Source organism: Ischnura elegans, chromosome X (genome assembly GCF_921293095.1).
Source record: "Ischnura elegans chromosome X, ioIscEleg1.1, whole genome shotgun sequence".
Classification (NCBI taxonomy): Eukaryota; Metazoa; Arthropoda; class Insecta; order Odonata; family Coenagrionidae; genus Ischnura; species Ischnura elegans.
The window spans coordinates 24,109,988-24,124,697 of record NC_060259.1 but is presented as its reverse complement, the minus strand read 5'-3'; the positions used below and the strand labels follow the sequence as shown (position 1 = coordinate 24,124,697).

Genomic DNA, 14,710 nt, shown 5'->3' with positions numbered 1-14,710 from the left:
GAGTGTTTATTTTCTTCTTCTGTTGGAAGAAAAGAGAGGCTGAAGTGCATTGAGAGCTCCAAAAAGTTTGTGTAGATGCTGCTCTAAGTGAAAAAACGTGCCGTAATTGCTTCAGTCGCTTCAAAGACGGTCATTCCAATGCTGACGTGAAAGAAGACCAAAAACCTTCGAAGACGCTGAATTGGGGGCATTGCTCGATGAAGATTAGTACCAAACTCAAGAAGAGCTTCCTTATGCATTAGAAGTACCCACCAATCCATTTCCAAGCGATTGGATGCATTGGGATTTGTACAAAAGCAAGGAACTGGGATTGGTTATGATTCTAAGTGATTCAACAGCATGACAACGCTCGACCCCACGTTGCAAAACCAGTTAAAACCTACTAGTAAACGCTCAAATGGGAACTCCTGACCCCCCTGCTGTATTCGCCAGATATTACGATTATCACTTGTTCTGTTAAATGGCGCATGGTCTGGCTGATCTGCAGTTGCGCTCATACGAAGACACCAAAAAATGATTTGTGGGTAGCCTCAAAAAAGGAACATTTTTACCGTTACAGTATTGGCCTCTGCCACAATGATGGGGAAAAGTTGTAGCTAGCGATGGACAATACTTTGAATGATTCATTTATAAACGTTTTCTCGCGATAAAGTTGTATTTTCGTTAAAAAAACAGCGGGAACTTAGTTACGAACCTAATAGATATAAATTCTTTTTAGAGCATCTTCTTCCAAAAACATGCTAATTTTATGATGAATAAGCAGGTGGTTACTTGCCAGACCATTACGCAGTGGTCTGACAAGTAATTATTGTTATCATTAATGAGTATATTGAGCTTAATTTTTGCACATCTCTAGGTTTCGCGGGGAGTCCATTGACCTGAAAAACTGGGAGAATGGGGAATTATGCGTTATTTTTTTGTCCCTGGAATTATGCATGAATTATTCATGAGTTTTAGCTCCAACCTTGTATTTCTAAATTTTTTATTTCAAAATAAGTTCACATAAAATTTTGCCAGTTCAAAACCCATTTTGTACCCATTTTAATACACTGTTGTAATGTTTTCTCAAATATATTTTTTTATGGTGGCATTCAGCTCTCATTGGCGTTCTCGCGATTAACTAAGTCATTATTTAGTGAATTTAATTTCCTTGTGTGTCTGGTCTTCAGATGTATTTAATACTCATTGGGTTACACTTATCTTTTCCTTGATTAATTGAATTTGTTATCTTTTGTAGGAGGCCATGCAAGAACTGCACGAGTTTTACTGCTCATGGTGATTCCTGGCCATTTAATATTTTCCTACACAATAAGTTGTTTACAAGCTGGCCATACAACACTTACCCCTATATTTGTGGTGATCTACTTGATTGCTGCGCTGATACAGGTAAATGAATAGTTGTTAGTATTACATTATTTAGTTGTTTACCTTTAAGCTATTGGACATTCTTTATTATCTTCTCAAATTTTATAATTACTCTGATTTTGAGTTAATAATTTTTTGTCATATTTTGTGATTACTCTTGATTTTGTGTCAATAATATTTAATGTCATATTTTGTCTTGTGTGAATTTATGTTTTTAAAAAATCCCAGGCTTGATAAAAGAATGTGTATGTGTTGGAGATTGTCAGCATTGAGGGAAGAGCCAATGTTGGATGAAATGCATATTTTAAGGCTATGTAACAAACATTTACTGTTGAATATTGTAGAAAATATTAGACTTTTTGGTGATATTTACCCATGTTTTATCGTGACTTAAGGTGCATCGCAAATGGAGAATGTAAATTAAAGAGTGAAATTTCGTGCCCTCGATTATTTTATGACTCCCTCTGTTGCATTGGCAATATAAAATTGATCTGCATACACCCTGTAGAAAGCAGCCACACCATACTCTTGTAGAGCAAAGTACTGTGCGTTTTTCTCAGGAGTGAGATACATATTTGAGAAGGGTATGTCTCCTTGTCTGGATTGGTCAGTGTGATTTCACTCTTGCCTTCTTACTGTGAATGGTTTTCACACTGATTTTAGATCATAAGAGAATAAATATGATCGATAGTCTCTATTTTGATGCAATAAAATCACTAGTAAATCATACAATAGAATTTTGGCCCTAGTGTTGCTAAATCTGTAGTGTCTGGTCTCCAATGCTCTGGATATACATTATGTGTTATAAGCTCTGTGTATATTTCTTGGAAACTTTTTATGCTCTTCATTATGAAGCTGTTTTAGGTATGAGTTTATGTTTTTAGATAAACAACTCTGATATCTTTTAGAGGTATATAGGGGAGACTAGCGGGGACTGGGACACATTTTTGAATACAATTTTTTGTGAAAATATTAGCGGCCTAAATCAATTTTTTTAAATCCTTAGTTGCCTTGACCCTTTTAAATTTCATAGAAAATCCCTCGAAAAATTAGAATAGATGAGTACTTTGAAACTTAGCATTTTCTGAGCATATGACATTTGTCCCAGTCCTCCCTCATCCTGGGAGGAACTAATGTAGATGTGCTAAAATGGCGAGAAAAAATAAATGATTGATTCAAAATACATAATTAGACTATGACTTATTTGCATAGATATTGTAGTTATTTCTGATCATATTTAAACAAATTATGGTAGTACAGTACACTCCCGATTATCCGGGCTAATGATGGCGAGAGGCGGCACGAATAATTGGAATGGATTATAGAAAGCATCTTTGGGTGAACTGCGCAAATAATGTTAGCCCTCTTCTTTTGAAAGGACTGTAGCAAACTGGATAAATATTGAACTAACAATAGCAAAAGTAGTAGTAGTGAAAGTAGAGAGTAGTGTTGAAAGTTGAAAGGAGTGTTCCCAGAAAACCATAATAATAGCATCCCGCTGAGAATAACTCGTGTCATCAGTCGTCACGTAATCATCAAAGTCAGGTTCAACAAGTGAAAGATAAGGTTGGTTGTCATGGGTTATTGATGGATGACTTAACTCCATTAGGTTGAACGTTATACAAAAAGTGTGTTAGGATCAGAAGGGGAGTGAAACATTGTGTGAAGACAACCTGGCTTGCAAGTTGAATGTCCCAGCACTGCATTTGCAAAAGAATGCAGATGAAGAAGCATTCCCTGGTAGATTCAATCGACTACTGCTAAAATTTCATGGGAATTTCCTTGAAGATGAGCAGAAATTCAAAGATTTGGATAATTATTTGCATGAACTGTCATGAAAGAACATTGAATTGGGCAAGAAATCTTGTGCAAAAATTTTTTACAACCTGAAATACTGAAAAACGCAGAATGCGGAAACACTAAATAAGGTTAATTTTTACAATACTCAAATATGAAATGAGTTGGGACCCCAAAAAATAAATGTTAAATGCTGAAAAGCATTAAATGTGAAGACATTGCATCCGGGTCCAAATGTAGTTATGTATAAATTTATTGCAGTACAGTGAGTCCTCTTTCTACGTCACCCCGTTTAACGTCATTTCGCGATAACGTCACGAAAATTTTGAGACCGTCATTCGTTTACCGCACCTACGCTTCGCGATAACGTCAAGTCTTTTAAATTTCGCGTGAAAAAAAAGCGAAGCGGCGGGCGTTGCAGGCTGTTCGTTTTGTGGGCAGTAATACAGTCAGTCTAAGCAAAGTGTAAAACGGTGTGTTTATTCTTAATTGCGATTACGGTTTTAGCAAAAATTTCTGCAAAATGAATTCTTGCGTAGGTGCGCAAGTCATGGTTTGACTTGACATAATGGTTTTCAGAAACCTAAAAAGTGATTTCAAGGCATTTTTCCGTGTAGAACTCGGAGTTTTTGTCGTCACTTTTTTCACTGAGTTCACAATAATTTTGGTTCCTGTAATTGCGACGATCTTTCAGCAATGATGATGCCCAAGCGACGCTCGCCCGGGCGACCACCATAGCGAAGCCGAAAAGCAAATGCTGGATACAAAAATGGAGAAGGATTTACGTCACTGCTGCTATTGTCGTCGATGAAGACAGGAACTCGTATTTATGTGATAGTTTGGCATTCCCACCGTAAAAAATGCCCCAGATATGATACACAAACATTTTTTTCGCGCAGGAATTGTGAGGTCTAGGAGCCGATATTCACTTTTTACATTGTTTCTAATGGGATATTATGCTTCGATTAACTTCATTTCGTTTATCCTCACATTTTTCAGGAACGGTAAGTGACGTTAAACGAGGACTCACTGTAGTTGATTCACTAATCTTTATTTTCGTTCAGGATAAATGCCATCACTCAATTTTTTCAATTTTTTTTCTTTTTAGGTTTTCCTGTTACTTTTCTTGGCCCATGTTATGGTCCACTGGATGTGGACAAGGAAAATTGATCCTGATAACTCAGCAATTCCATATCTCACTGCTCTCGGTGACTTGTTGGGAACCGGCTTGCTAGCAATAGCATTCAAGGTCTTGTATGTTATAGGTGACAAAGATAGTGATGTTGGTGATTAAAGTGTTTCCAAATGAATATGTGTGTGTGTGGAAAAATAATTTTTCCAGCTATTTTTATTGTTTTTTTTTTCCTCCACACTTTTATCTAGTCTCATGGAGGGTTTTTAATGGCGTTGTGGCATCATATTTTAAAATTGGAAAGACAAGAGTTGTCAAGGTTTTCAAATGTTTTGTCAGATTTTACTTCTGTGCCAAATATTGGGAGAAATGTCCATGTTTTGTGAAGGAAGTACTTTACCAAGTGAGATAATATTAGGGATATTGTAATTTGTACAATGTATATCTTTGTTTTGTTTTTGGTAACTTTTGGCATGATTTCATTTTATAGCTCAGCCAGAATTTTATTTGTCAAGTTATATAAGTTTTTATGTTCAAATAGGCCTTTCTTACTGTTTAGCCTTGAAAATTTTCTGATGGTTTCAGGTTCCAATGTCTTAAGCCATGGTTTAACCTGATAATACCATTTTGTTCAAATTTGTTGAATACATTGCGAATAGTTAGTTGTCGTACCAACCATTTTATTTTGCAATGAAAATAATTACTAGATTACTAGTGATTGTACAAGTTCTTACCTCAGTATGGTGCTCATATGAAACAAATATGTACATAATGTTAATACTACATTTTAAGATGTTGAGCGGCATCTCATAGGTTTATTATTTTGTTCGTGCTTTGGTGAAGTTTTGAAACAGAAGTCCTTTAAGTAGGAGAGAAACATTGCTGGTGACAGTGTTCTAATGGAGTTTACGTGAAACATTGGTTTTATTCTCTTCACATGAAGGGTTATTTATGTACAATATGGACTTATTGTTCATATGAAATTTACCTGAAATGTTTGTTTCATTCTCTGTGCATGAAGGGGTGTATGTGTACTATTCAGACTTGTTGTTCTTAGGAATGCAACTGAAATGATCGTCTTATTTTGTTCACAGTAAGGGGTGCAATGCATAATGTGCAATACAGACTTCTTAGGAATAATTTATATCATTTCAATGAGGAAATATTTCTACGAGGCACTTCCAAGTTTGCTTATATGAGAAGCACATTTTTGAAAAAATTGCCTCTCCTTTCTGAATCGTTATCGCTGTCAAAGTGCTTGTGATGAAACTTTCTATAATTATCTTTATGCTTAACAATAGGCATAAGGTCAAAGGGTGCTTTTGATTACCAAGTAGGCATTGGTGAAGCTCTTGGCCACTTTGATTAAGTTGAGTTCTTGATGTCAGTAGTGTGTAGTAATATAGTGCTTAAAATTTATTTTGAAAGGTAGGATTTGTTATCAGTCTAATAATCACTTCAGTGAGCTGACAGATGGGGGCACCATGAGTGTCATTATTAAAACATAAATGGATGTTTTAAACATTACTTTTTTACTTTTTGAAATTTATATTGATACACAATTGCCTCTACAAGCATGGGTCTCTCCTATGGTGTGAAGTTCATTTACCCTTGGATTTTTCTGCCTATCATAGATGTGGTCATTGATAAGTAAGTGGCTGTATTGTTACGGAAATTGCTGGGCCAAATCATTCATTATAACATATTGGTGGAATTAAAAATGTTTCAGTTGCAAAACTTTTCAAGTCAATGGTGAAGTAAATGTAACAGTTCCTGGCTATGGTTCATTTTAATTCAAGAATAATAAATTTGTATGTTCATATATTGTTCAATATCTTTGATTAGAGAGGTATTGATGCTTGAGTGATGACTGACTGAGTAATGCTAATGTTTTGTGTATTTACTTTGTTTCTTTAGAGCTGAGAGTTCCCTCTATGCTTCAGATATTATTTTCATGATCCAGAAAAATGTTTTTTTTTCATAGCGGTACCAACAATAGTATTTCTCTGCCCTGAGTAAAAAATTATAAATATAAAGAATTTGTTGAAAAGAGTCATATCAAATTCCGATCTAAAAGACATCCAGCAAAGATATCCGATGTATACATATTATTTATATTCTGGCATTCATTATAGAATCCTCTGAAAAAAAATCAAGACTTCGAAGTGTGTAAATTGAAGAGGAATAAAAGGGAGAGGTGCTGGTGGTGGATTTAATAGTAAAAATAGATCTGAACACTTATTGACTGAAATTTGGCCATTCATAAATATCATTTATGTGGCTTGATGTGTTCACTAAATTGTATTCTCTGGTATGCCATAAAAACTGAATTTCTTGAGACAATATTTCCTTCGGAAGAGTGAATTTTTTTTGAATAACTGGAAAATATTTTTGGGCTTAGGTATGGCGTTCATGGCTTCAGATTGTTGCATGATAATCTTCTAAAAATTCCTGTGATAAAGAAATGGTGCTGTTATACCAGACTTAGCATTTTATACTCACTTGTATACCATGTTCTGATTCTTTGTAATTGCATATTTGAGCTCTGTGGTATGTATTTGAACAATTTTTAAGATGTCTTTAAAACTGAGGTTCATGTCAATAGTGTAATCAATGACATAAGTGGAAGTTTCACTGTCATCAGAACTAAGTTTTTCTGTGGTGAAGTAGTGCTAGTTTTAAAATTATGTAGGATGTACTACACACATTTTCCTGGTACTGGAAATCTAATGAATGGAGTTAAGAGAAAAGATTTCCTTAACCATCTGGTATGTCAGCCCATAATGGGCAAAACTATATTGTATGGAAATAGTTCAAAATGTTTATTCAAAGAGTTATTGGTATAAATATTGAACTTTAGTTTGAAAAAGCATGTTTGTAATAGCTCAAATCAGATGTGCATTTGTGTGGCTGAAGTGTTTGATAAGCATATGCAAAGTAAATGATGATTTGATTTGCTGGGCTTATCTTTTATCATAGAGCTATACAATTAGAAAGCTTTCAACCAAGGTTTTAGTTCTATCAATAATTTATGGATCAAATTAAATTTTTTCTTAACCAATGATATTGCTCAACGTTATATAAAAGACAAGCTGCTGGTAAATATCTTAGTTGTGGCATAAATAGTTATTTCCACTCACATCCTTTCTTTTGTTAATAAGGCTACCTTTTCTGGATAATTGTTCTTATTCAATTATTAAGTGAAGCATTTATTGTTTTCTAAGTAAATATGTTGGATAAAATGCTGTGTTTGCTAAATTTTTAGCTATACAGTAACTAAGCTTAATTTAAACTCTGTTCTTACCTCATGGCGGAATCACTGTGGCAATCGCATGCTATGTAATAGTATCTCTTTATGGATTGGTAATCTTGCATACATCACACCATGTACCTATTTGTTGCTTATTATGGCAGTCTTTTTTCATTTCAGTTGTTGAGGCTCTTTCGAACTCAGATGTGAAGCATTAATAATTCATGAGATGAAATTTCATCTTAAGGATCAAAATGAGATAATTGGAGTTCTTGTAAAACTTGTTATTGGTCGAAGTCATTGGTTAGGCTTTAATAGTAGGATACATTATCTGTTTTGATATTTTTGTGTGTTACCTCATCATAATTTGAGTTTCAGTCAAAAAAATGCACTAAAATCTTCTTGGTTCATTTTTGTTTTGCAAGTGTTGAACTCTTTCATGAGGCAAAAATTTTCAATTAATTTGTCATATGTTGTGGCTGTATTTCTAATACCATGACCCAGCAGTAAGCTTGCCATAGAAAATGTAGTTGGAGGTTATAACATCTCTTTTCCAATTTTCGGTCATATAAGGTGTATATGTCAGTATTACTTGTATTAATGATTCCATTGTTGCTTGAATGTTCACTCGTAGCATACTTTTTGGCCATCAGTCGTGGTGAGTGTCCTCTTATTTTTAATTATATTTGCTCTGGGGATTATGATTTGCATGATCCATTTATGAAGAAATAGCACAGGACAGTTAAATCAAAAAATTAATTGCTACTAGTTATTGCATTATGTATTTTAATTACAAAAAAGCTTATATTTTCATGGTACTTAGTTACGTACTTACATTGTGCTTTTTGTATTCCAAGGAATTGATGATAGCCGTGATTAATTAATAATTCGTACTTTGAAATTAGCTTCTCAGTCAATAACTTTTTCATTATTGGCTCAAAAGTTTTACCCAAACTTTCATTGTTCTGATCTGTTCCTCATCCTAAGGATTATAAGTGCACAAGACTGTGAAATTGTTTATTAGTTCGAAATGAATGGGATTTACAATTCATCTTAGAATTTTTAAAAATATAGGTGATTTTTGTTTGCTACTGAAAAGTCTATTGGGTCCTTTAAGAATTTCTAAAAAAATATGAAATTTAGAGTATAAATAAACCTAATTGAATTTTCAATTCTGATAAATTAGTAAGTATTAGCATCCAAAAGAATGTTCGGGGAAGATTTTGGTGCATTTACGGATGTGATAAGGTAGCAAATTGTTCTCCTATCTCATCATTGTTATTTGTAAGCAGATTGTATACAGCCATGTAATAAAGTCATCATATTCCTATTCATAAATTAAATTGGTTTGTGAAAGTGACTGTTTCATCTCATTCTCTAATGACAGTTATGTAATGTTCCTCAGTTCAGAAAATGTTGTCATTATTTGTTTGTACCTCCCAGGACATTATACAATCTTAATTTTCTCTACTGCTTGCCCATTATCTATGTGGAAATGGTTTTTTTTTTTAAACCTTAAGTTAGAACAAAGAGTGGCCTGAGGAATATAGCTTGTTTGAGCCTTAATATGTGATTGTAAACCTTAACAGTGGTTGGTGAAGATAATGTGCCTTACATACACTAATCATTTTATCATTGATGATAACTTAAAAAACTGCTTCATGTGAATTTCACCTTGCAGAAATACTTATTGGATCTCAGTGTAGCTTACATGCAGATGTAATGTTGGGATATTGTTACAGCATGTAATGCCGTGGAGTTTTGAAACAGTGCCATTGTAACTATTGTTCCTTGGTGAACATATACTAATACTTGCCATCATAGTTGGTAACATTTGGTAATTGCACAGCAATGTGTACCCTTACATTATGTACAGTGTTTATTTTTTTGTATGCCTGTTAAAGCAATGGCCTTTGTTATCAGTTCTCATTTTGGTTCTGTGGTGGAATGGTTTTTCCTCCCAGGCTCAAATTTGTATTTCCTTAAGTTCCTCTCGTTTCTAGCAAAATTTTTGTGATGTAGCCGTAGATATTCATTTGTGTGTGGATTATTCCATTAGGGATATCAGGGTTATTTGATAGAGTCCAGCAAAATTTCTGTTTTTATCCAAAATATATAATGTTCAAACCAATGCAATGTTGTTCAAAATCATTCTATAAAAGTTAATTGCTGATTATTTCTTATTCCATGACTGGTAAGAATGCCAGTAAACCAAACTTACGATGTGTTTTTGCGGCTAACTGAACCTGTTTTTGAAATGGTACCATTACACCTTGAATGGCTTTGTATTAATAAACAAGTCATTTTTCTTTAAGGATGTTTATCAGTTCATTTCTCTTTGACTAGAAATTTTTTCTGCTAGAACCAAGATTTTGGAATTAAATTTGAACTAATTGTGTCATTTATCACTCATTTTGTTTCTGCATTGAGGTATCGATTTCTTGTGCATCTTTGCCATGTATTAAACTCTCCCAGTGTGTCACATTTAAAAAATTTGGTGCATGGTTACGTAGCCACTTTATTCATTTATCCTCTTAAATTTCTTTATTTCTTCATGAGATTTTTTCTTTGTCCGTAATTTTCTGAGTTTCAGAGAAAGGTTTTTCATTTTTATTAAGGAAAGGTCAGTTTGATTCTCTGACCCATCAGTTCTTGAGCGTGCATTTAGAGCTTGAATTGGAACTATTGCTAAAATGAATATGTAGGAAATAATTTGTGCAAAAGCCATATAGAAAACTATCTATTTGATGAAAATGAAAGCTATGGATTGGTGAAATACTTCCTTTATGCTCTAATAATGCAATGATTGATGACAGCCAAACATTCATGAAGTTTGACAGACATTTTCATTCAAGTTAACTCCATAATCTAAATTATGTCTAGACATGGCATGCGGACACTGAATAATTTTTTAGTTTATTTTTTAACTTGAATTGGTATTTTGAATTCCCATCTTTGGACATATTCATTTGTCCTAGGCTTGCGTCAGCATCATACCATGCCTCATTTGGAACAATTATTCAATATGGATTATCAAATTAATTTAAATAGCAAAATAAATGAGCAGTAGCTATTATACAAGTGATAGTTGATTGGGAAATGGCTTGGGTCTGTATACCTTTTCCAAGTTTTTTATTTTGAACAGAATAGATGCCTGCATTCTTTTATTTTTAGGAACTAGGGCGTAATTTATGTTTGATACTTTTGCAAATATAGTAATGATATGGATCTAATCACAATAGATGTGCAATTTTTCGTAGTTTTCAAGGTAATTTGATAAAAATCATCAATATATCTTTGAAAATATGCAATGAAAATGACACACTATGGAGAACCAGAGGCTGGATTGAGACTGGAATCAGAGCCAGCAGAAAGTGGAGCTGATCCAGCTTAATCACTATTTACTTAAGACGTTGCTTTGTGATACCTTTCCAATCGACAAAACCAATATAATTTACTTAGTAAGGTTCCATGTATTTATTTTATTGGCAATATCCGGATTGCTTAACATAGTTGAATCTTTTAACATGAAGATGTAACAATGTTACAAAACCTGGGTCTAGCCTATTAATGTATGTAGTGTAAACAATCACCTGTCGCCATTGCATTAATGTGATACCATTTGAAATAATATTGCTTTTCATTTGTATAGCTTTGGTAGATGTTTTTCCAATGTGATATAGCTCGTTGAAAGTATTATTATTAACCAATACACTTGATAAAAATTACGGATCACCCAAATTTCCAAACATTTAGCCACAGATACCCTCCAAATTTATCTCCATCAAAACTCTCCTTCGAAAATCAAGTGGATTCTCTGACTGTAACGTACCCTGCTACTTCCAGGGATAAAATTTAGTAACTAAAGTTTGTCATAAAATAATATTTCTTGTATAATAATTATGAGGTAATAGTAAAGCAATATTTATGTAACTAAGGTTTTACCATACACATTTTACGGTTAAATTTTGGGGAGTGTGGGCAATATGGAGTAGGCATTCCTATGGACTTCTTGTGGCCCGGAGTAGAGTGGGTGTGAGGCCCCCTTCCCTCGAAGAAAAATGGTATTTCAACTTTTACTAATTTAAATTATTGGCCACTTAACTCTGGGGCTGTCTGCCCCATCCCCCCTTGCTTCCTGTGGGCAGCCCTGTAGGAGTGTAGAATTTGGTGGAAAATGGAGGGATTTTTGTAAAGTGGCTGGCAAGTGTATCCTATGGCTAATAATTCTATAGGTATAATTTTCATGTTAATTTTTAATTGAAGGCCCCCAGGTTTCATGGTCAGGGGTGGTCCGGCCAGGTCGGCAATCGCCGAGGGCCCTGAGCTGAGGGGACACCCACAATGCTCGCGTCTATAGCAAAGCGTATATGAAAGGTGTAATTATAAAAGACTCAGATTACTTGAATCAATTTTTTTCTGCTATTGTAAAAGTCTACGTTTTCATTAGTTGCTTTATTTACAGCATACTCAGTGTAATAAGATTACATAAAAAATAAATAAGGGTATCTGAAAATAAAAGAGAACCTTTTGCTTTTTTGAAAGGGTTATTCGGAAACGTTATTTTAGAGTATTTTTTTTTTGTTTCAGCAGTTTCAAGGAACAAATTCACTAAATAGATAATAGAACCAATATGCATTATATGGGTGTACCCAACGGGGGTAGGAGGAGGTAGCCGTTCCCCCCTAGAATCAAAAATCGTGAAGTCTTTAAGGAGGACAGGATTGAAACGAAAATTTTCTAAGAAATTTCTTTAAACCCACGAGAAATGATATTAGTGTAAGACATGGAGCTAAAATATTTTTTTTCAAACAAATAATTTTAAAGACTAATAAAGCGCTGTTATAATTTTCTTAAACTTGAGCGACCATGGTAGCTCCCCCCCCCCCCTCCCTAGTTTTGATCCTGGGTACGCCATTGATACATGATTAAATTTTATAAGCTGTGAAATTCTCGCATCGTTTACATATTCTCGTGGTATTTTTAAGTTGCTAACAACGAAATTTCTGAAATATGATTTTATGCTTTCCCGGCGAATAATGTGGGTAAAATTTTCTCGGAAAAAACTAACCCGGTGGGAATCCCGAGAAAATTTTACCCACAACGAAATTTCTATTAAAAAAACTAACTTTTACCCAGTTTTTAAAGGCCAAAAGAGAAATAGCGTCAAAATTTCTGGACATGGAATTTCCTTAAGTTTTTCGGGGAAGGACCACCAGATTCCTCGGTAAGGAGGGCCCCCAATCACCCCAGACCACCTCTGTTCAAGGTGTACAATTAATGGGCGAGGCATTAATCTTTTCTCCTTGGATTTGGGAGGGTCAATTTCTCTTTTCCCCAGGCTCTGCTAATCCTGGAAATACTCAATAAAATTATTAAATTAGGCGATGAGTACGGTGTCCATGTTAAGAAATGACACTATATAACGTTTTTTCCGAACTTCTAGTATTTATGAAGTATTTCGGTTATCTGGAATCCATTGTCATTCCTTTCTTGAATTCGACTTTCCCGCGCTTCACCCCGTCGTTAATTGGACCACAACTGACTACGAGGTTTTTCGAACTTGCGTTAACTAATAACAACTATTGTCATCCACAAAAATCTATGTTACATTATGTAACGAAGATAATAAATCTGCAATACTTTTTTCTAACATTGTGAATGACGGACTCGGTAGCCCTTAGGGTAATAACTGTAAAATATTTCAGTGTTGAAGTCGGGTTAATTTGCCAAATTGTTAATGGAGCTTAATGACGATAAGGTGTAAACTTCGCTTCTTCCGTAGTCCTCACAGCATTAATAGTTTGAGAAATCTGGGTCGACAGAAAAGCTGTATGACTTTTTTCGTTGGCAAAAACCCGAACTATAAATACACTTGAGGTTTCTGCCAGGTTACATGTGGTTGGGGAATTCTATTGTTAGGTAGAAGCCACATAAGAAAGTTACTCGCGCTTAGGAAGCAGGGAACGTGAGTCTGAAAGTCGGGAAACTCATATGGGGTGACGAGTCATGCATATTATGTCACCTTCTTTGATCCAATATCGTTCAATATGTAGTGGTGAGAAATGATTAACGGCAACAATGAAAACTCGACTCGGAACATGGGTAAAGTTCTTTTGTTTAATGCGCAAAGGTGCGTTATCATTCGGTAATTTATCATCATTCCACAAGTCGATAAAAAATCAAAATTGCGCCATAATGGAGGAAGCTATTAATTACTTGGGATGTTTCGCTATCTCGGTTTATTTCACCTTTTTCTCTTATGCAAGACTTATTTCCTTAGTTTCATGCAACCAGTGATGTGTGATTGATATATTTGTTTCGCATCATTGAATATCTTGGTTTTTGTTTATCTGCCATTGATGGCAGCGTACGATATGAATGGGAATTACGGAAATCTTTTACGCATCCCCGCCATTCAATTGCTCCTATCGCGATGTATATTTATTTTCCGGCATTTCTTATCATGTACAACGTGATGGTCTTTGGAGTATTCTTGAGACGAGAACAAATTTTTTGCCTCAATCTTTTATAATTTTTCGTTTATTCCAGGATTGTAATTTGCATTTAACGTACTGAGGGTAATTTCAGGTGAATTTGTTGGATTATTCCGCCGGCCATGTGATTGTTTGATCGAATTTCAGATATTGCACTAGGAGAAGGAAAGAAAATCGTAGCTAGCGGAATAAATGCCTTGGCCCGAATCGGTTAATTATTGTTTGCGATGTAGCATATGGATTACGAGGTCGGCTCCACCGGTCACAATAAATCAGCCTCCGTAATATAGGTCACGGTTTTGGGTTACCCGAAGGCTTTTGGCCGCAATTGTGCCTGAAGAACGCTGACCATTGAGAGGGAAGCCTGATAGACAGACGTCATGGAATGAGTGGAGGCGGAACTTCGAATTCAAGAGTCGCATACCAATCTCGCAAACCCTAATCAACCTCCCTCAACAAGTGTGCTACGCGCGAGCTAGGCTTTGTATATCGCTGCTCGCTTTTTCCGCCAGCCCATTCATTACGCAACTGTGCAGGGTGATGGAGAAAAAATTGGCCACTTAATTTTCGAAATCGATCCGACTCGAGTGAAAGTGTTGTGTGTTGTACCTACATGAATATCTCTGTGCTCGGTGAGTAGTTCCAGTGTACTACCTTTTTTGGATTACC

General features: G+C 35.0%; 1 protein-coding gene across 3 annotated transcripts in view; it reads left to right on the top strand.

Moving 5' to 3' along the window:
* Positions 1-9,858, top strand: part of LOC124170483 (solute carrier family 41 member 1-like) — a 28,348-nt gene extending 18,490 nt beyond the window's left edge. For all 3 annotated transcript variants that reach the window (XM_046549214.1, XM_046549215.1, XM_046549216.1), the window contains 2 exons: positions 1,238-1,386; positions 4,271-9,858. In XM_046549214.1, coding sequence (XP_046405170.1) covers positions 1,238-1,386; positions 4,271-4,456 — 335 coding nt within the window. In that variant the 3' untranslated portion in view covers positions 4,457-9,858. The remainder of the gene's footprint in view (positions 1-1,237; positions 1,387-4,270) is intronic.
* The last annotated feature ends 4,852 nt before the right edge of the window (positions 9,859-14,710 follow it).